This window comes from Corvus hawaiiensis, chromosome 23, assembly GCF_020740725.1.
Source record: "Corvus hawaiiensis isolate bCorHaw1 chromosome 23, bCorHaw1.pri.cur, whole genome shotgun sequence".
Classification (NCBI taxonomy): domain Eukaryota; kingdom Metazoa; phylum Chordata; class Aves; order Passeriformes; family Corvidae; genus Corvus; species Corvus hawaiiensis.
In genome coordinates, this window is record NC_063235.1 from 294,157 (window position 1) to 313,551 (window position 19,395).

Below are 19,395 nucleotides of genomic sequence, written 5' to 3' on the forward strand. Positions count from 1 at the left end.
CAGTGCCTACAGGGTCTCTGGGAGAGCTGGAGAGGGACTCTGGACAAGGGCCTGGAGCGACAGGACAAGGGGGAATGGCTTCCCACTGCCAGAGGGCAGGGATAGAAGGGATATTGGGAAGGAATTGTTCCCTGTGAGGGTGGGGAGGCCCGGGCACAGGTTGCTTCAGAGGAGCCACGGCTGTCCCATCTCTGAATGGTCTTTAAGGCCCCTTCCATCCCAGATCATCCCAGGATTCTGTGATTAAAACCTGGCAGCAGCAGAGGACAGTGAGGAACAGGGCATCGGGCACAGCTGCAGCAGCTGGTGCTGTCCTGTGAACACATCAAGGAGAGCTCAAGTACAGAGATGAGCGATACAGACAGAAGAGATAAAAATGAAGATGCTGCCTTGTTCTGTGACTGCCAGATTTAGGTTTAGGGGAAGGACAACAACGTGATGAACAACCCCTCCCCGTGCCAGCCCTCCAGGGCAGACAGCCCCATGCCTCCCCGAGCACTGCTGGGCTCAGCCCCGCACACAGAAGAAACAAACCAGGTGTGAACGTATATTAATTTTATTCACATTTCCAGAGGAAAGCATCGGTGGAGTGCAAGGTCATGGCTATTGTCGAAAAGCTCAAGTATTTGGTTTTAAACAGGCAGACATTTCTGAGGCTGAGCTGAGCCCCTGCTCCCTTCCCCTGCACGTGTTTCCAGTTCAAGTAACAGGAATCTCCAAAATAAGCTGGCTCATCACATGATGGGGAGGATGTCAAAAACCTTAAAGCTCTCTGTGGTATAAATCCCTAAGCAGGACATAGAAGTAGCAGGCAGGAAATCTCGTACAGCTGAACTGGCTTATCCCTGGGCCGAGTGTCGGGTTTTTCCTTCGGCTGCGGAGTTTTGCTGTCGGCGACGCCAAACGCTCCTGTCCAACTTTAATGCAATTCATTACCCAGAGCTGAAGTTTGCTGCTACTGGATTATGAGGATGATTGTTGGTGATGGCACAGAAAAATTTTAACAGGACTCCCAACCGAGGAGAAAAAGAGAAAAGGAGAAAAAATTTGATTGCTTTGGATTTCAAAAACAGCGACAAGGGAACAAAACCACAGCCAGGAATAAGATCTTGAGAAGTGGAACTTCCCAATTGTGCTGCTGGCCCATGGGAACTTGTCACAGCTCCGGGCTGCTTCTAAGGAATATATTTGTATTTCTAAGAGACTCCTGGGTTCAGCTGGGCCAACAACTGGTTCCTGCTGACATCCAGCAGACTCGACATCCTCCCAATCCCAGCCCGCATTAACCACCTTCAGTTTTGCTCCCCACAGAGCCACAACTTTTGGATTTTTGCTTCAAAGTGCACGTTTCAAATTACACAAGGCATCAGATAAGGCCTCTGCAGAGCCCTGGCCGTGCCACAGGCCTGGAGCATGGCTGGGAACAGGCGGAGCAGGGTTTGGACAGGCAGCAGGACACGGGGCAAGCAACACTCCCTGACACAAGCAGAATGGCACCAGCAACTGATGAATTCCTAAGTTATGGGGCTAAAAGATGAGCTGGTTTAGTTCTTTTCTATCTTGTAAGTATCAGGGAGTTTTAAATGTGTCCAGTGAAGACACTGGAAGTCTTTCTGCCCTGTGAAGTTGCCGGATTTTATTGGAATACAGCTATATTTGGGAAAGGAGTGGGTAATAGATGTGTGCACATTCTTGCTTGCTCTGCAAAGACAATTATCAGATTACAAAAAAAGGCACAAGAAGCACATTCCTCCTTCTTCCATCCCTAAAAGGTTCCTCCTTCCCCCCTGCTGAAAGCACTGCGCTGGCTGTCACTGAACAACCTCCAAGTACACATTTTCCTCTTTGATCCAGCTGGCTCGGAAGCCCCAAGGATTAAAGATTTCTCTTCTGTTTGAATAATTTCACTGACTAGAACCTCATTGCTTGTTTAACCGATTCTCTTCATCCTCCATATATATATATAGTAAAAGAAACGGAATTAATATTATATTTTGGTTTATTGCTAGAAGCAATCTGCTGTCCCCCAACTCAGGCTCCCAGAGGAAGGAGGTGAAACAGAAAATCTGGCAGGACTTGCTTGCTTTAAACAAGAAAAAGGCAAAATTGCACTTGCCCCACCTGGCTGGGTGTCACAGAAGGGGAAACTGGGGCAAGGAAGGGCTCGGGGTTATTTAGCAAGTCAGTGGAGAGCCAGGAATAAAACAGCCCAGCTCTGGATCCTCTGTTCCAGTTGTCAAGAAACAATTTTGCTTTGCCCAAAGGCGAGTTCTGTCAGAGGACAGGACATGCCACTTACAATTCAAGTCTTTATGTCGACACTGGATGTGCAGAGCGGGATAAAGGAATGTGTGACTCTTTGGTGAATATCCTGGTTATCATACTAAAAATGCATTTTAATAAACTAAATTCACCCCTTGCCTAGTCCTTAACACTGCAAGAAATTTCTCCCCTGCAGCTGCCTGGCTGATATTTAATGGTTCAGCTATTAAACATCCCACCAAACCTGTGTCTTCTCTGTGAAGGCTTAAACTCCTTAAATTCTTATTTAAAAAAAAAAAAAAATGGAAACAAACTGCTCTAAATATTATTCCAGGACTGAATGGCTTCAGTGGTGTGGGTTCTACTTACAATTTTAAGGAACCTTCTGCTTCAGACAAGTCACAAGAACCTTCTCAGCAGCAGGAGGGTTGGACAAAGGACGTGGGTGACGCAGGAAGGGGGAACAAGTGTGTTCCTTGTGTCAGTCACCACGCAGTCACAGACAGCGTGTTCACTCTGTTCCCGATGGCTCCTGGGAAGCCACGCTGGTGGCAGAGATGCCAAGGGAGTTTGAGGTGCCTGTAGATGGATCACGACACCCACACAGCCTGGCAGAGGCTGAGGACAGAACCTCCTTTGGCAGCACCAGGTCACAGCCCCAGTGCTCCCAGGGATTCCCACACACAGGATTCAGCCTGGCAGCTACGGATGAGGAGTGCAAGGGCTGCCTGAGCTGAGGCGGTTCTAGAACAGCCAAACAACTGCCAGGGAGAGTGGCCAGAGGGGGAGCCATGAGCTGGGGCTGCCAGAAGTAGGTGGGAACACCGAGCGCAGCCCAGCGGGACCCACCGCGTCTCCCAAGGGGAGAGGACAGCTCGGGAAGTACCCGTGTGGAAAGCCCCATGCAGGATGTCCATGGGCTCTGAGGGAGCAGGAACCGCCTGTGCTCCCATCCAGGAGAGCACAGGCTGCACATGCAGGAACACAGCCACAGGCTCCACTCCTTCCCCACAGAGCAACTCTCTCTTTTGGGAAGTAATTGTTCCCCCACTTTGCTGTTTAAATCCTGATTCCTCTCCAATCTCATATCCCTGTGTGCTCTGCCTGCCTCCCTCCCGGAGGCAGAGGAGCTGCTGCCCTCCGGCTCTCTGGCAGAACACACTGAAGTCCACCTCACGGGGAGAAGGCCAAAGCACTTCACACTCATCAGTCGGGATTGTTCAAAAGAAAAGCCACTTGTTTCTAGGAAATCTGTTCACACACACTCTGGCCACTGCTGGGTTTCCAACTCCTATTCTGAGCGTTTGGCTGACAGTGGAGAGGACGAGAACAAACATACATCCAACCCCCAAGTGCTCCTGATTGTGCCATTTTGCCAGAAGATGTTCCTGGCCCAGAAGCAGCTGCACAAAAGCACTGATAGCAGAATTACAGCTAACATTTCTCTCTGTCTCCAGTGGCAGACGCCCGTATGGGATCTCTGCCTACCCAAAGCTCACCTGCAAGCCCCTGCTTCCTCACAGGCAATGACAGCAATGAGGACATTTGGTTGCTGGCAGAACCAGTGCAAGCCATCCCTGATGGAAACCCTCTGCCCATGCTCCCTTCCTGCTGGGGTGTAGGCAGCCCAGCAGCCAAGGGTATCACAACAACCAGTAGGGAAAACTGGAATTTAACGATCAGTCCTGAAAAGGTCAGCTCCTGAGTCACAGCAGAGAAGGATAGGGGGGAGTTGCTTTGAAGTGCATCTTTTTCCTCTCTCTTTTATTACAGAACACATTAAACTCGCTGGTGATCACTCAGTCTTTCAGGCACTATCACTGGACGCAAAGCCAGTTTTACTCAAAACTTTCTTCTTGCTCCTGCAGCTCCACCAGTGCTACCCTGGATTCCCCTTAGAACTGGAGGTTTCTTCTCGATCTCAAAAAGAGATTGATATATCAAAACCAAATTCAATTACAAAATATAATAATATCCTCTTCTTGGAAGTGAAGCTGCCCCATATTCCAGACTGTGGCAAGATTTTTATAACCTCAAACCATTTTTACTAAGTTCTACTTAAAATAACGTCCGAGTCCCAATCCACCTGTCCGGCGCATTGTAATGCTCACAGCTGAAGATTCATTCCCTATCAGTTCCTCCTGGGATCTGCCAAAGGCCTCTTCTCAGTTGTCTTCTGCAGACTTGAACATGAGGATGGCATTGTAGATCTTCAGAGCAGGGCCCAGCTTGATGCTGAGTATTTTGACGATGTCGTTCTGCTTGAGGAGCAGGAAGGCCTCGCCATCAATCTGCTGAGGTTGGAACATGAACAGGACAGGGATTAACCACCAAGGGACAGGCAGGATTCCCACTTCTGGTCATTCTGGGATTCCTCCCTCGTTCTGGCACCTACACCCCACGATGTCCCCTTTTCAAGGGGCACAGACCTCATCTCACAGCATTTTTCCTAGAAAGGGAGAAGCTCCAGGTGTGTCCCTGCCCATGGCAGGGGGTGGAATGAGATCAGCTCTAAGGGCCTTTCTAACTCAGACCATTCCATGATTCCACATGCTATATAGACTAAGGCGTAGTGAAGATGCAATATGGCTGGAAAAACAGTCTCCTAATCCACCAACAAGGAGATATATTCAATTAGATGCATATTAAGCAAGTGATTAACATACTACCATGTGAAAATCCAGGATGCTGTAGGTAGCAGTGAGTGAAATCATGACATACTGTTTCTGGAAAAGGTTAAAAATTCACTTGAGCAAGAACATCCACAGAGACAACACAGATATAATTAATACAAACCCCAAATGCTGCAGGGATGAAGCCAAAGATTAATGGACACAGACAAACAATATGTGTCTCCCTAAGTTATTCCATTAAAGTCCATTTACAGAGACTGACAGCGTCTCCTCCTCTCACTTGATGCTCACCAGTGCAGCACACACCACCGGACACTCAGTCCAGCCAGAATAACAATTCTGCTATTTTTGTAGTCTTCCCAACTAGAATTTTTTTGGATGTCAATGCCTGGTGCAAGAGGAAACACTGAGTAAACCCAGAAAACACATAATTAAAGCAAAGAGCTGGCAGCCACGAGATTCGGTTTTCCCACCTTTCACCAGACAAGAGACCCTCAGCAAGTTACTTAACCTCCCGCTTCAGTAACTGGGAGGAACTGGGAAGTTAATTCCTCCACTGGGAATGACAGTAGTGCTCCCAGTCCACAGATGGCCACGCCATGTCCCTGAATCTTATTTTCAAGCTGCTGCGAGTCTACACTGCTGCAATGAATGTGTTAAAAATAGCTTGAAACAAATGGGACTGTGCTGCTTAAATTAAATAATAGAGTCAAGAGGAGCAGAAAAACTGCTGGAAAACAGTCCTACATTTCAAAATGGTTTTGTGTCCAATGTTATTTATTCCTATGCTTCATTTTCACCACATTGCCTCACACTTGCTTATTTTAAACAGTCCTGCCCTGACTGAACTGGACCTAGAAACGAGTCTGTGCTTTATTATTCATTTCTTTGTTCCATCTTATTTGGATGGGTTTTAGAATTCTGTGCACAATTTGTTCTCTTCACTCCTAATGTAAGCAGCAACTTATCCCTCTCCAGCCCCCCACCAAGGGAAGTCTGCAGGGATTTATTTATCCTGGACATGAAGCACTTGGAGGCTGATCCTGGACAGTGCAGGGAAGTTCAGCTCTCCTGTCACTCACACCTGTATTCTGGCCAAAGCCAAACTGCTAAAAGGGTTTTAATTTCAAACTGACCATGTGGTTTGAGCATAAACTAGAAAAACAACACAAGCCCCTCTAGTTTGGCATAGGGAATCACACTTTGAGGCCGCAGAAAATAAGGATTAAACCAGACTGCGGCTATGGCACTCTCAGAACCAGAAAGCAGTCTCTGTGTTCAGCACCAGAAGAAATAAAATACATGGAGAACGGCTGGATTTATTAGAAGATCTGCTGGTACATCTCACCACTGAATACACCTTTTACACTCAGCTACACCAAAAGATGGGTCCATTTGAGTAAATTTCACTATTCCCACTATATTCAGTTAATGAGTATTCTACTGTATTGTCACGCTGGGGACAGTGCTTTATGCAAACCCCCATTTCTTTTGCTTCCTATTTTGTGTGTGTCTGCATGGTTTTTAAAACAAGGGAAAACAAAACACAGATACATAAATCCACAAAATGCACTGCAGCCTGATTCCCCCTGAAAGGGAGCCAGCTCTGGAGCAGACAGCAATTACAGAGCTGCCCTTTCCAGTCACTGCCACGGAGGAGAAGTGACTCCAGCCCTTCCCTGGAGCTCAGGCTCCAGTCAGACAGGAGAGCTCTGAGGACAGAATCACAGAACCATGGGATGGTTTGGGTTGGAAGGAACCCTAAATCTCCTCTCATTACTCTCCCTGTCATGGGCTGGGACACCTTCCACTGTCCCAGGCTGCTCCAAGCCCTGTCCAACCTGGCCTTGGACACTGCCAGGGATCCAGGGGCAGCCACAGCTGCTCTGGGCACCCTGTGGTCTCCCCACCCTCACAGGGAGGAACTTCTTTCTAATTCCCACCCTCCTTCAGGTAAAGGCCATTGCCCCTTGTCCTGTCACTCCTCATCCAAAGTCCCTCTCCAGCTCTCCTGGAGCCCCTTCAGGCACTGGAAGGGGCTCTGAGCTCTCCCTGGAGCTTTCTCTTCACCAGGTGAACACTCCCCCCAGCTCTCCCAGCCCGGCTCCAGAGCAGAGGGGCTCCAGCCCTGGAGCAGCTCCTCTGGATTCACTCCAGCAGCTCCATATCCTTCTGAAGCTGGTGCCCATGGCTGGAGGCAGCTCTGCAGGTGGGGAATCACCTGAGCAGGACAGAGGGGCAGAACCCCCCCTCACGCGCTGCCCACACCATGGGATGAGGCCAGGACTCGGTACATCTGTGTAAATTCATCAGGGGCTCCTAAAGAACTCCAAGTGACACCTGCAATGTAAGTGGAAGCTGAAGCACCCAACAGACCCTTGACTATGCTCCACCTAGAGAGGTGTGCCAAAAACCAGCACAGCCACACCCTGTGCCCTTGGAGGTCTCCCAGAAGCCACGGTGACCACACCAGGAATGGGACCAGAGCCCAGCCTGGTCAGGACAGGACATTGACAGGACACACCTCACACAGGACATGCTCTGACTTCCCAACCTCTACTTGTCCAAAGGAAAGGTTCCCCTCCTGCTCTCAGCCCAGACCATGGGGGAAGCCAGCGATTCCTGGGAAACCCTGCGCCTGCCAGGCTCCCCAGGAGGAGCAGGCACATGTCCTCGTTAGAGGCAGCAGCTGAGATCCTCACTAACCCTTCCAACAGGGCATCTTTAGAGCAGTGCCAAACCCATGGCATGACGGTCCAAGACAGGATGTTAAGCATAAGCTCAGGGATTGGAACTGCAGGGGAAATTTAAAGCAGCAGGATGCAATTAGCCATGCTGGAATTCAGTTCCATGCTGAGGCTGCCTCCTAAATACCACAGACTCTGCAATGACACGGCTGAGCAGGTCTGAGCTCTCTGTCATAATTCCAGGGATCTGAGCACAGGGTCTGGGCACACCCCGCTTACCTCTTCCCTGAACACAGACGCTTGTTCTTTGCAGCCAGGCAAACGCTGGATAAAGCTCACCACCTGCAATTGCATGTGAGAGAAAGGAAACACAGCCAATTAAAATGAGACACCATCAAGCAGAACCCTCTTAGTTCTGTATGAGAATTCTCTATGCAAGAATACTTAAACTTTAATAGTCAAAACTCTCACATTAATGAAGGATATAGATGGAAAATACTGCTGCGTAAAACACTGCTGGGTTGTTGCTGCAACTCCTCTGCATGTTTTGGTTACCAGCAATAACTGCTCCTATTGCCATTTGACCATTTCTCTCCCTGTAAGAATCCAGCTTCTCCACTCCTCTAAAAGGTCCTCACAGAATCAACACTATTTTTCCAGATTTAAAGCTGTATATGGCTTACACTATTTTAAACCCACTCATGACTTCACTTTCTCTACAATACTGTTGGAAAGTAAAACTAACAAGAAAAAAGGATTTAGACCGTTTCCCACGATGACATGCCTGTAAGAGACAAGATAAACCAACTGAATGAGCACTGCTGGTTTACCAACATCCAGAGGCAGAAGAGCTGGGAAGGAAAGGAGTTTTGGTTCTATTTAATCTGTGCTAGGTGCACAGGATCCACGGAACCAAGAGGATTCAACAAGTAAAAGTTAATTTTACATTTCACATTAGGGAAAATCTTTCTAAGCAAGGAATCTGTCAACATTTGGAACAATCTCCCTGGAGTCACGCAAGCAGCCCTGGGGTTGCATTATGTAACACCAAGGAGTGTAAGGAGCAGCCCCATGTGCAGTCAAGGATGACTTAATGTGCATTGTCTTCTCCAGCTGCAGCCTCACTGGTTCACAGGAGATTTGTATATTGAGGCATAATCAGATCAAACATCTCCTGTTAATTGGATGCTCCCTTGCAAGAGCAGCTCTGCTTCATGAGGCGTAACCATGTGAGCTGTTGCAGATGTGACATTTCTTCCCTGCACACAAACAAGCAGCTGGGAGGGGTCACTGTCAGATACAGGCTCCCTTCAACTCAGAATTGTCAAAGTCTCTCCTAAATCATGTCCCTGCACCTCCAGATCGTCCTACCACTAGACTTGGAGTCATTCCCTTCCCCCCAGTTCCAACCAGGCAGGAACGGGCTCTCAGAGTGCCCTCCAGGTTTGCTCTGCCCTGGCAGGAGCAGCCCTGACTCCAGTGGTTTCTGTTATGCAACCTGAAAGCAGAGCATCCCTCTCCTTCGTCCTTCTCTTCTGCTCCATCTTAAAGGGAACCCCTAAAATCCACATCTCCATTGGGCAGTGACTCCAAATTTTCTTCTGTAGAAGTGCAAACTCCTTTTAGTATCCAGTAACAAAATACTACTTTCCTTTTCAGTCTCCCACCCCCGCTAATAATTAAAACACAAATGAAAATCCTTCTGCCGGGTCTGGTTCCTTCCAGAATTTCAAATACAGTTGGACCCTTGGGGCAAGAGCTGAGTGCTCTTGAGTGTCTGTGGCACTGAGAGGCTGGCAGACATCTCCAGGGAATGAGCTGAGCTTGCCTTGCTCCTGTGTCCTTCCCAGCACAACTGCTGCTGGCTCCTGTCACTGACACGGAGTGACAGACCTTTGATCTGCCCCACAAGTCCTTTGTAGGGACACCGCAAGCTCCCGGCGCCACTGGAGAGGCCTCCTGAACACAACAGGAGCTCTGGGGTTTACCAGGAACGGAGAACAGAGAGGGAAGGAAGATGCAAGAGAGAAAAAGGGAGAGAAGGTCCCCAGGCAACAAGACAGACCCCAGGTACCACTGAGCCACTGTCACTGCTGGGGAGGAAGGTTCTCAAACCAAGATGGGGCAGTTGAGGGATGAGGGAGGCTCGGGGCACAAGGACAGAACACAGTGACACCACAGGAAACCAACACAACCCCACAATGGTGGCAGGGAAGCCCTGAACTCTGGGAAAGGCTGAGACTGGAGGGGCTCACGGTGAGGGTGGGACAGGTGCTGCACACGTTGGGAACACAGTGGGATCACAGCTTTTCTGTGAGGAGGTGAAAGGCTGCTGGCCCTTCCTGCTGTAACCACTTCATGGCTCACAGAACTGTTTGCTGAAACTCCTACACTGCCAAAGCACGCTGGTGAAGGGAAAGAGCTCTGTAATCCTGAGAACACCCTGGTAACTGGATGTGACCCTTCTGGGAGGTGCTGATGTGTGACAGACACTGAGATCAGCACAGACAGGTGTCCCTTGGTGACAAAGCAGCCCCACACTGCACCCCTTCCACAGCCACTGCAGGACTGACCCCTCCCGAGGCCCCGGAGAGGCGCTGGGTTAACGGGGATTGAGAACCCCACTCACACTTGGCACAAGGACAGTTCCCCACCCCCCCCAGGCATTAGCATTTGGTGCAGGATTAACTAATGAACGCTACAACTCTAGCACATCTTAATGTTCTTCTATGAGTCAATAGGCTGTGCTCTGAAAACAAGACAGGAAGCTTTCAATAAATACCAAAGCTGCATTACAGTAACCACTCTTAGTGACTGCTCAGTGTTACCACGACTTTCCTAGCTTGAGGGCCCCTAAATACTGCTGCTGCTGCTGCTCTGCCATTTCAGCTGTTCTCAACCAGCAGAGAATTAAAGCAAGGTTTTTTTCCTTAATGTAGGTTTTATAAAATAAAAACAGCTCTTCAGCCTGAAACCAAAGGAGAATTTTACACCCCCATCACTCCTGTTTCAGATCAGCAGAATGGACTCCTTTGTGCAGCAGAGTTCAAAGCACAACCCAAAGGCAAATGTTTGCCCTGCAGGAAGACGTTGGGAGCCCAAATGCCGACAGACCAAATGTACTTTGGACTCCCTAAAACACATCAAGTCCTGCTGCTTTCAACTCCCAGACCTGTGGCTACATTGCACTGCACATGCTGACCCTGCAAGTGCTCAGAGAGAGCCCAAATTGACTCCTCTGGGAATTTGTGATGAACATAATTTGCAAAACCAGACCCACATTACTGAAATTCAAGATAAAACTTGTAATGACTTCAGCCAGTCCATTTTGCTGCTGCAACTGAGCTTTTTAATGTGCCATTCACACTGCTACTGGCAGCCAAAAGTTCCTCGGTTGTTTCAGGCTGCAGCAGAGTTCAGTTTATTCTGTGTTGGAATCACTATATCCAGTGCCCTGCATCCATGTCTGTGGTCCCTGCTCACACTCATTCGTTATCAAACTAATATCCCAGTTAAATTTACCCAGCAGTTGCTTTAAAGGTCAACTGCAAAGGACAAATTTTACTTGGCTTGGATCCTGACACTGTACTTCCATGAAGCAGCCTCCTGTTTTATCCAAAAGAAAGAGATTTTGATTATCATGTCAGAGGATTATCTGCTTCTGACTTTATTGATTTGCTAAAAGACCTTTTGGACAAATCATTGGAAGCTTTCTCAAAAGGACAGGAACAGTAAATCTTTCAGAGATTTTTTTTTCCTCCTTGGTATGAATTTAATTCTAACACATTTTTATTGAAAATTAAAAAAACCATAACCAAAACCCAACACCACCACAAAACCACAACAACTCAACATAAAAAAGGACTAAGTTTTAAAACATCAACACTAATTGCTCTGTCCCTTTCCCAACTGCTGTGGTTCCCATTTCCCACATCACTGCAATCCCACCAGACTCCTACCGCTCCTCCCGCATGAAGAACAAAGTCAAGACTGGATTTATCTGATGTTAAGAGGCACTTAGGGAAAATGCACTTTTAGAAAGTCTCTGAAGATCCTCTCTGCATCATGAACAGCAGTACCTTTTTCTTGCTTTGCAGATTCCCTGCATCCTTGCAAGCACAACACTACAGCACATTTCTCTGGAATTAAATGTCCTGCAATTAAGCACCAGGATCCAAATTGTCACCACTTCCCAAGTGCAGAGAGAAATATTATTTATGCCCAAGGCATCGAGGCAAAAACCAACTACTCAGCACACAAAACACTCTGGCTTTTTCACACACCACCTAATTACAGAAGACATTTCAAGAGCTGCAGAGACACATCTCCAGCTGCACAGCTACCTCTGCCAGAAATCAGGTCAGGCTGTGGGCAGTTCTGTTCCCAGAGAATCAAGTAGGGAGATGCAGGAGGAGTGGGCATGCACAGCGCAGTTTGGAATTCTCTGCACTGTAAAAGTGAATCAGCAGCAAAGTCACAGGAGAGGGGGAGGGAGATCAGAGGAAGGGAATCTGCTGTCAGAATGATACTTCAGGCCTGAGGACTGGGAGATCGAGGGGTAAATAAACAGAGGGAGGGAGGGAGGGAATCCTATTGAGGGCAGTAAGTTGTGGATACCAGAGGGTTAACAGGGTCCTGGGTCTAACTTCCAGCTGAGTCAGCTGTGGCACACTCACAGCAAACACAGGAGCACTGCCTCGGAAAGGGAAGGAAATAAAGATGTCTCCCAATTAGCACTCCCGAGGAGGAGCGCTCTGGCATTCCTGCAGCCCAGGAGAGCGAACAAGGAACAGGTAACTCACCTCTTCCACAGTCCATTTGGCAACTTGTTTGGCTGTCAGGCCCGAGACCTCTGGCAAGAGCCTGCAGTGCTGCTCCCAGAAGAGATGGAGGCGGTGGGTCGGGTTAGAGGCCAGGGAAGGCATGAAGATAGACTGGTGGAGGGCCTGCTGGAGATCCAAATCAGGGCCTGGAAAAGGAAACAAGAGGAGTCAGAGCCAGGCTTCAAGTAGGAGCAACTACAACAAAGCAGGAGAAAGGGTCACAGCCTGGAGGGGAAAGCAAGGCAGGGTGAGCAGAGCCAGGCACGGCTCCTGTGTGGCACACTGAGCTCTCAGGGCATTCTCCCCACCCTCCCGAGCAGGAGAAAGGGAAAAAAAAGATAAGATTGCCAGGCTGGAGGCTTTATCGTTAGCTTCTTCCCTGGAAAATGATGTCATGCTGCTAACAGAGAAGATGTTTGCAGCATTTTATTGACAAGGTGGAGGAGTTCTGGTAACAGCATCCTCGGCTGGGAACTGATGGCACCGTTCCAGCCCCAGCTGTAGCCAGAGCTCTGTGCTGCCAGCATGGCCTGGGCTCGCTCCCCAGGAGACTCCCAGGCCAGGAGTGCTCAAGGTACCTCCAGACATCAACTCCCTCCTCATGTGTCAATTGATGGAAGCTTTGAAAACCAAGGCAAGAACAGGAGGAAGAAATCACCCCTCCCTAATGAGATCACTGGAGCAGTGCAGAGTCATGGTCCTACAGAGACGTGCTGGTTATACAACAGGAAGCCGGGCAGAGGATGGGAACAGGCTGGAAACACTCCTCTGGTTCACAGCGGCTCGGGGGCTGCCGCGACCCCCGCCCCGCAGGCTGCTCAGCGCCATCCCGCAGCATTCCCGCAGCATCCCCGCAGCACCCCTGCAGCATCCCGGCAGCATTCCCGCGGCATCCCAGCCCTCGGGAACGCTCTGTGTGCCTTCAGCGGCCGCTGCTGCCTCTGCTCGGCGGCTTGCAGTGGGCTGGGGTGTAAGGTGGGGGGGGTGAGCAGTCACTACGTGGAAAGCACAAGGAAAGCAGCCAAAATACAAAGAAAAAGCAGACTGCCGTGGTTTGCCAGCTCCCCCCCAGCCGAAGGGGAAGCAGCTCTGGAGGTAAAGCCTGTCCTAGTAAACAGTCACTCCCCTGGTCCCAGAGTGCCCCCTCAGCTCATCTGCACATCCCTAAAGGACATGAGACAGCATCCAATACATCAAATTTCTAATAATGAAACCAAGGGAGGATAATGGAAGTCTGAGTAAGAACTGCTCAGTTCAGGAGCTCCTGGTGATGAGAAGGCACAGGACACTGTGGCTGTCACCCCCTCCTCCCCTGCTGCACTGTTGCAGTGGTGGGGACAGACAGCAGCTGCTCTTGTCCCCACCTCCTGCTCCAGGAGGTCCCACTCATGCCCAAGGTTTCCCCCACTGCCATGTCCCTGTTGGGTGGGCACTGCTTCCACCTCAGACCAATTCCTTTTCTCCACTAAGCCCTAATCCTTGGACATAAACAAGTGACTTTCCCTCTGAGGAAGAAGCAGTGATCTCATAGTTCAAACGTAGCTGGGAGGAAAGTTCTGGGTACCTGTGAAATTACAGGTCAGTGGATTATTGCAGCATTTCCCTCCCCTGATTTCCATCACTCTGTGGAAGGTGAATGTGAAGGGAGAGTGGGCAGCTTTCCCTGCCAGCTGCAACTGCAATTTGGAGCTGGCAGAGCCCTCAGCTCTGACTGCAAAACTCAGCACTAGGTAAAAATGAGTATTAAAAAAAAAAAAAAAAAATCCAGGCACCTGTCCCAGTTTTTGCCTGCTAAGCTATTTTTGATTGGAGACTTATTACCATGTTAAATCCTCCTAAAAGCCTGGTCAGCTCCGTTCTCTGAAATGGCTTTTTATAGTAAATCTGAAAGTTAAGCATATGGTTTCCTAAAGTAATAGCAGAAAGCTGCTCTGAAAACTTAACCTGTCATGTACCAGGAAAAAAACCCCACTGTTTCTCCACTTAGCTTTTCATTTTCTTTTTCATCGCAAAGAGAACATTTAAAAAGTCCTCCAATGATTTAGAATATGTTTCTGAATACCCATAAGGGTCTAAAAAAAGGGGTTGATGGAACCTAAACTATCTGCTAAGTTTTGAGCAAGTCTCCCTTGACCCCTGTGCTGGCTCTGTCACAGCCTGACACAGGTCACAGCCTGTTTGGAATCCCTTGTCACTACAGAGGAGTTTGCAGCGGCACAAAAAGCAGTGCAAACTTGTCTTCTCCATTAATAAATACAAGGCTCCACTCTACAAAGTATTAAACCTTTCACTTCTAAGTAATTTTACCCTTTCTCCTCCTTCGTTAAAGGAAGAAAAACTACCATTGTCATCACCTCCAGCAAGTGCTTTCTCTTGACTGTGGAATCAAAGGCAAAAAAAGCTGTGAAGTTCTGAATGCTCCTCGTGACTGTGGGGATATTGCAGAGATAGGCACACACAGAGAAAGAAGGAATAAAATCTAACCAACCTTTCCCATTGCTTTCCTGTTTCACCAGCTGAAACTTGATATAGGCATGTGAGCACCCAAGCCTGAAAGCATCAATGACAAAACATTTCAGAAGATACAGAAATAGATGTAATTTCTTCTCTATACAAAGATTAATAGGATTTATAGAAACTAAAAACTTTTTCCTCTTAAAATAAGCAATAGCTCCATCCCTGACCTCCCTCTGAGCGAAGGGCTGTTCTATTAAATTCATGGCCAGAACTCAGATCTGAGTTTACTGCAGGAAAGAGAGGGCCCAAAACATCAGGAGGAAGGGAGGAGATTTACCATGTCATTCTAAAACACTGCTGCAAAACTCTGATCAAATTGAGCTGTTTGTTATTTACATCTTTATTTCAGATACAGCAGCGGCATCAAGAAACACAACCGTTAATGCATGAAAATACACCACAAAAACCTTGTTTACGTTTTTGGTGTGGCTTTGATGTCTGCAGAGGAATTCTCCTCTCCCCAGTCTTTCTCCTGACTGTTTTCCGACTGTTCTGATGGAGTGTGGATGCTGCTTTGACACCACTTTTCACTGTCTGATGCAGATTTTCTGGAAAGACAGATGACAGTAGCTGAGCTGACATCCTCTGTTCCCTTTTCCCACAGGAGAGCAAAGCCGGCTGCTCCTGGCAAGTGAGAGCAACAACCACCACCTTGTGGCAGAACTTTCCTCTGCCCTCCATGAGTACAAAGTGCTTTGTTCCTCTTCTGCACGGATTGAGAGAGTTTATGTGAAATAAATCAGCCTCTGTGGACTCAGGCTCTGATCCCAGCAGCTACAGGAAACCACTGTGTTATGGTGAAAGCAAGAGATTTAAGATTTCTGAATCTTGATACCTCTGGGTAACATTTAAGAGTTTCCATGACTAAGTTTGATGCATAAACTGAGCTACAGAGTTGGCCAAGGAAGGACAAGCAGCAGGGTGATACCAGATTTACAGGCTGAATTCAGACCTCCCACTATCAGGAAATGAAATGCTTAGAAGAAAATAAATATATTACAATTCTAGAATGCCATTTATTCTGTGAGAATCCCAAATCTCCTGAGAGGGCTTTATGGTAACAGTGCCACTGAAATGCAATCAATTTTGGTGTAGAAATTAGGGAATAAAGATGCCTGCTTAGATTTTGGGCTGGGAGGAAGCAATTCGGCCATGAAGGCCAGGGAGGAGAAAGAAGCATTCATTCCTTTTTTCTGGACAAACAGATCCTGAAAATGTTATAAATCCAAACAAAAAGATGAACCTTAAAATACAGATAAGCCTTCACATACAACAAAGAACTGAAGTATTGCTGGCATTTGCCCTATTGAGACTGGATTTGTGAAGACTGAAAATGATTCAGTTTCCTTCAGTGCTGCTCAATAGCAAGAATTTATTTTAAGAAAACAAAGTATCTGAGAGAGCTCAGCTTGTTTGCTGCTAAGTGATACACACACGGTGCTCAGCCAACCCCGGGTGGATCGCAGTTACAGTTTAATAGCGCAAAACAACCTTGGCTTGATAGTTTTAGGACAGGAAACGAAGGAAAAGAACATATTTTAAATTGAAACAGCAAGGGAAAATTTATGGAGACAGAATGCAATTTCCTTTGACCAGAGCAGGATTAAGGAATCAAGAAACCTATTAAGGCATATGAGGGTATAAAAGTGCACTGCTCTGTGTTAGAGTGTCTGGGGCACAGGTCAGTATTACAGACAGATGAACTCAATGCTCTGCTGCTTCTCTGCCAATTCCGGTGGTTTTCATCCTTGTAAATGGTTTTGTTCCCCAGGACCTGGCCAACAGTAAAATCCAGCTTACCTGGATTGTGAAGAGTCCCCCTGAGAAGACTCCCCCGCTCCCAGCAAGGGGACAGGGGTCTCCAGCCTCCTGGCTTTCTGCATGCTGTTCCCAGGGGAAGGTCTCTCCCCACTCAGCCGGTCCTGTAACAGGTTCTCTCTGCTGAGGTTCACATCTGAGTATGGGCAGCCAACTAAGCTGTGACAGAGAAACAAAAACCAGAGAGAGAGGGCAATGAAGGCTTTACAGTCATACAGTCTTCCCTGTCTCAGGCAGAGAAATCCATCACAAACCCAGAAAAAATGAGGCCACAAACTCTCGGGAAGGGCTGTTACCCAGCTCTAGGTGCGGGAAAGCAGGGGACTATATGGCAGAATTAAAAACCAAAGTCATTTTGTTAAAGAGCCACCTCGGAGGGCAAGAAGAGCTCATCCTCTGTAACTTGCTTATCTGAACAACATTTCATGAATCAACAGAGTTCTGCAACTTTCAGTCTGGAAAATTCAAAGCCCTTTACTACATGATAAACAACCAGGTCTTCAGGCCTCCCACCTGAGATTGTTTTCTTGCTCTTAAAATAATTTACTTGAGAAAAAGCTTCCTTTTCCAAGAGCACACAAGAAATCAAAAGGCAGAGCACAAAACATGAGCGATCTCTCCTCACTTACACTCTAACATCCTACCCATGCCCTCTCCTCACTGTCTCCTTGCATGCTGTTCTTGGGTATATTTCACAAAAAGAACTCCTCCAGTACTGCTGGAATGTAGAAATTGGAGTGAATGAATCTGTTTGCATTGCAGCTATAATGATTATAGTGGTATAAACAGAATTTATGATCTAACAGTCCGCTTAGACACAAGAGGGAGCTGTGATTTCAATTACAACTATCTCCAGAATAACCATCCTGAGATCATTTCAGTGCAGTGCAGTTGCTTGGTGCATTGTTGTTATTATTATTATTATTATCATCATCGTCATTATCATTGTTACTAACAGCACTCATCCACATACGTGTAATGTGTTCCGTATCGGGGGCCCCGCACGTGCCCGATCCCCTGGCAGCCTGGAGTAGGACACGCCTGTCCCACTGCATCCTCTGGGTCTTCAGCACCTGGCAGTAGCAAAAAAAAGAAAGTTAAACAGATTTGCACGCGAGGAGCAGACTGCACTTAGGAGATTATCCAGGGTACCAAAGGGTGTCCTGTACTTACCTAGAGGCACTTGCAGAGCATGCCCGGTTTTGTCACACCAGCCCACAGGATGGATGTCAGGGCTGTCTGCATCCACCCAGAAATCGTAGTGATGGTCCCAGCCATCAAAATGTATCTGAAAGAAGCAAAAGTCTCAGGGAAAGACACAGTTCAGGGCATGACTCAGCTTTTATGTTAACTTCCCCCTTTGTTTCACCTTGCTCAGCTTGAGGCTGATTCATTCAATCTTTCAGATCAATCTTTCAGTCAGGCACAGTCATCTCTGTGCTCAGTGTGACTGTTTTCCTGCACCTGTGTTCTACAGAACAACCACGTTCTGGTGGCACAGTCTGTCACCCCACAGCCTGTGGGTGCTCTAACACTCAAAGTCCAAAGCTATGCAAACACAAATACTTATTTAATTGTTCTGTTTTCTTATGATCCCAAAACACCATAAAAGCCAACAAGTTCAGTGAGTTTTGCAGTGAATGAGCTACAGTTTTCTGCTGGATGAAGGGACTGGTAATAGTTAGCTCAGATCCAGGCCAGGTTAACAAAGACTGAGGATCACTGGAGTTTAAATGCTACTGGGTTGTTCATGCAGCCAAGTTTAAATGTATTCATTCCGTTTCATGCCACTATGGGCTGGCAAAGCTTGGCTTTTGTCCACAGCAATGAGACTGAGAATCAACCAGATAATGGGGAGTGAACTCCACTCCTGCCCACGTTATCATCCTTTGGGAAGGAGACCTGTGGCCATGGAGTCTCCATCACTGCAGCCTCCACTTTAGCTGGCTCACACTTAATTCCTCAGAAGCCAAAGCAAAACAGATTATTTTGGCAATATATTTGCATGAAAAGACTAAGTTAAAATGCATTTATGTGACAAATTTGTACTGGAGAATGAGGCCACTTCCCACATGTAACCAGGGTTTAAACTGCTTTGGGTTTTCCTTTCCTGGTAGGAAAAAACCCCAGTCAGGCAGCTTCCCACAGCAGAACACTCATGCTGCCTTCAATCACGGAGATCACAGGAAAATTCCAGGAGATGCGACATCACCCTGTCAAGTGTTAGTTCAAAACAGTTACATTAGAACAATAACTAACACCAGGCCGATTCCATCAGATTTCAGCAAAGCAAAGCAACAGGAATCACTTCCAGTTGGGCAGGCCTGGAGGCCACAGCAGCTGCCAGGCTGCTATTTGCTGCTCCTCATTCCCACGGGTGTTTTCCCTGCGCTGCCCATCCCGGCGTTCCCAGCACAGGCTGTGCCCTCGGGAGCAAGATCAAACCTTAACGCGATGGTTGTCTTTGTCAACGATTGTTGCCACTCTTATCAGGATGGGATTTCGTCTGTCCACAGCCTCTAACTTCATATTAGCCTGGAATCCGTGAGGAGGACGCTGGAAGAGAGCATTGTAAGCAGAATGCTAAAAAGCCTTGGAGTTCAGAGCTGGTACCTGCTCTGAATGAAATGTGCTCCCGTTTCCATCCACCCCGAG

General features: G+C 47.8%; 1 protein-coding gene across 8 annotated transcripts in view; it reads right to left on the bottom strand.

Annotated features, from left to right (window-relative positions):
• Positions 1-540: 540 nt before the first annotated feature.
• The window catches only part of LOC125337367 (lethal(3)malignant brain tumor-like protein 3), a 39,925-nt gene continuing 21,070 nt past the window's right edge, over positions 541-19,395 (bottom strand). For 6 of the 8 annotated variants that reach the window (XM_048327012.1, XM_048327010.1, XM_048327014.1 and 3 more), the window contains 9 exons: positions 19,186-19,296; positions 17,914-18,028; positions 17,714-17,813; positions 16,723-16,899; positions 15,339-15,470; positions 14,894-14,955; positions 12,385-12,551; positions 7,862-7,924; positions 541-4,556 (listed from right to left, as the gene is read on the bottom strand). In XM_048327012.1, the coding sequence (XP_048182969.1) occupies positions 4,428-4,556; positions 7,862-7,924; positions 12,385-12,551; positions 14,894-14,955; positions 15,339-15,470; positions 16,723-16,899; positions 17,714-17,813; positions 17,914-18,028; positions 19,186-19,296 (1,056 nt within the window). In that variant the 3' untranslated portion in view covers positions 541-4,427. Of the gene's footprint in view, positions 4,557-7,861; positions 7,925-12,384; positions 12,552-14,893; positions 14,956-15,329; positions 15,471-16,722; positions 16,900-17,713; positions 17,814-17,913; positions 18,029-19,185; positions 19,297-19,395 lie in introns of those variants that run through there. The other 2 variants (XM_048327011.1, XM_048327018.1) reach the window with 2 other exon arrangements.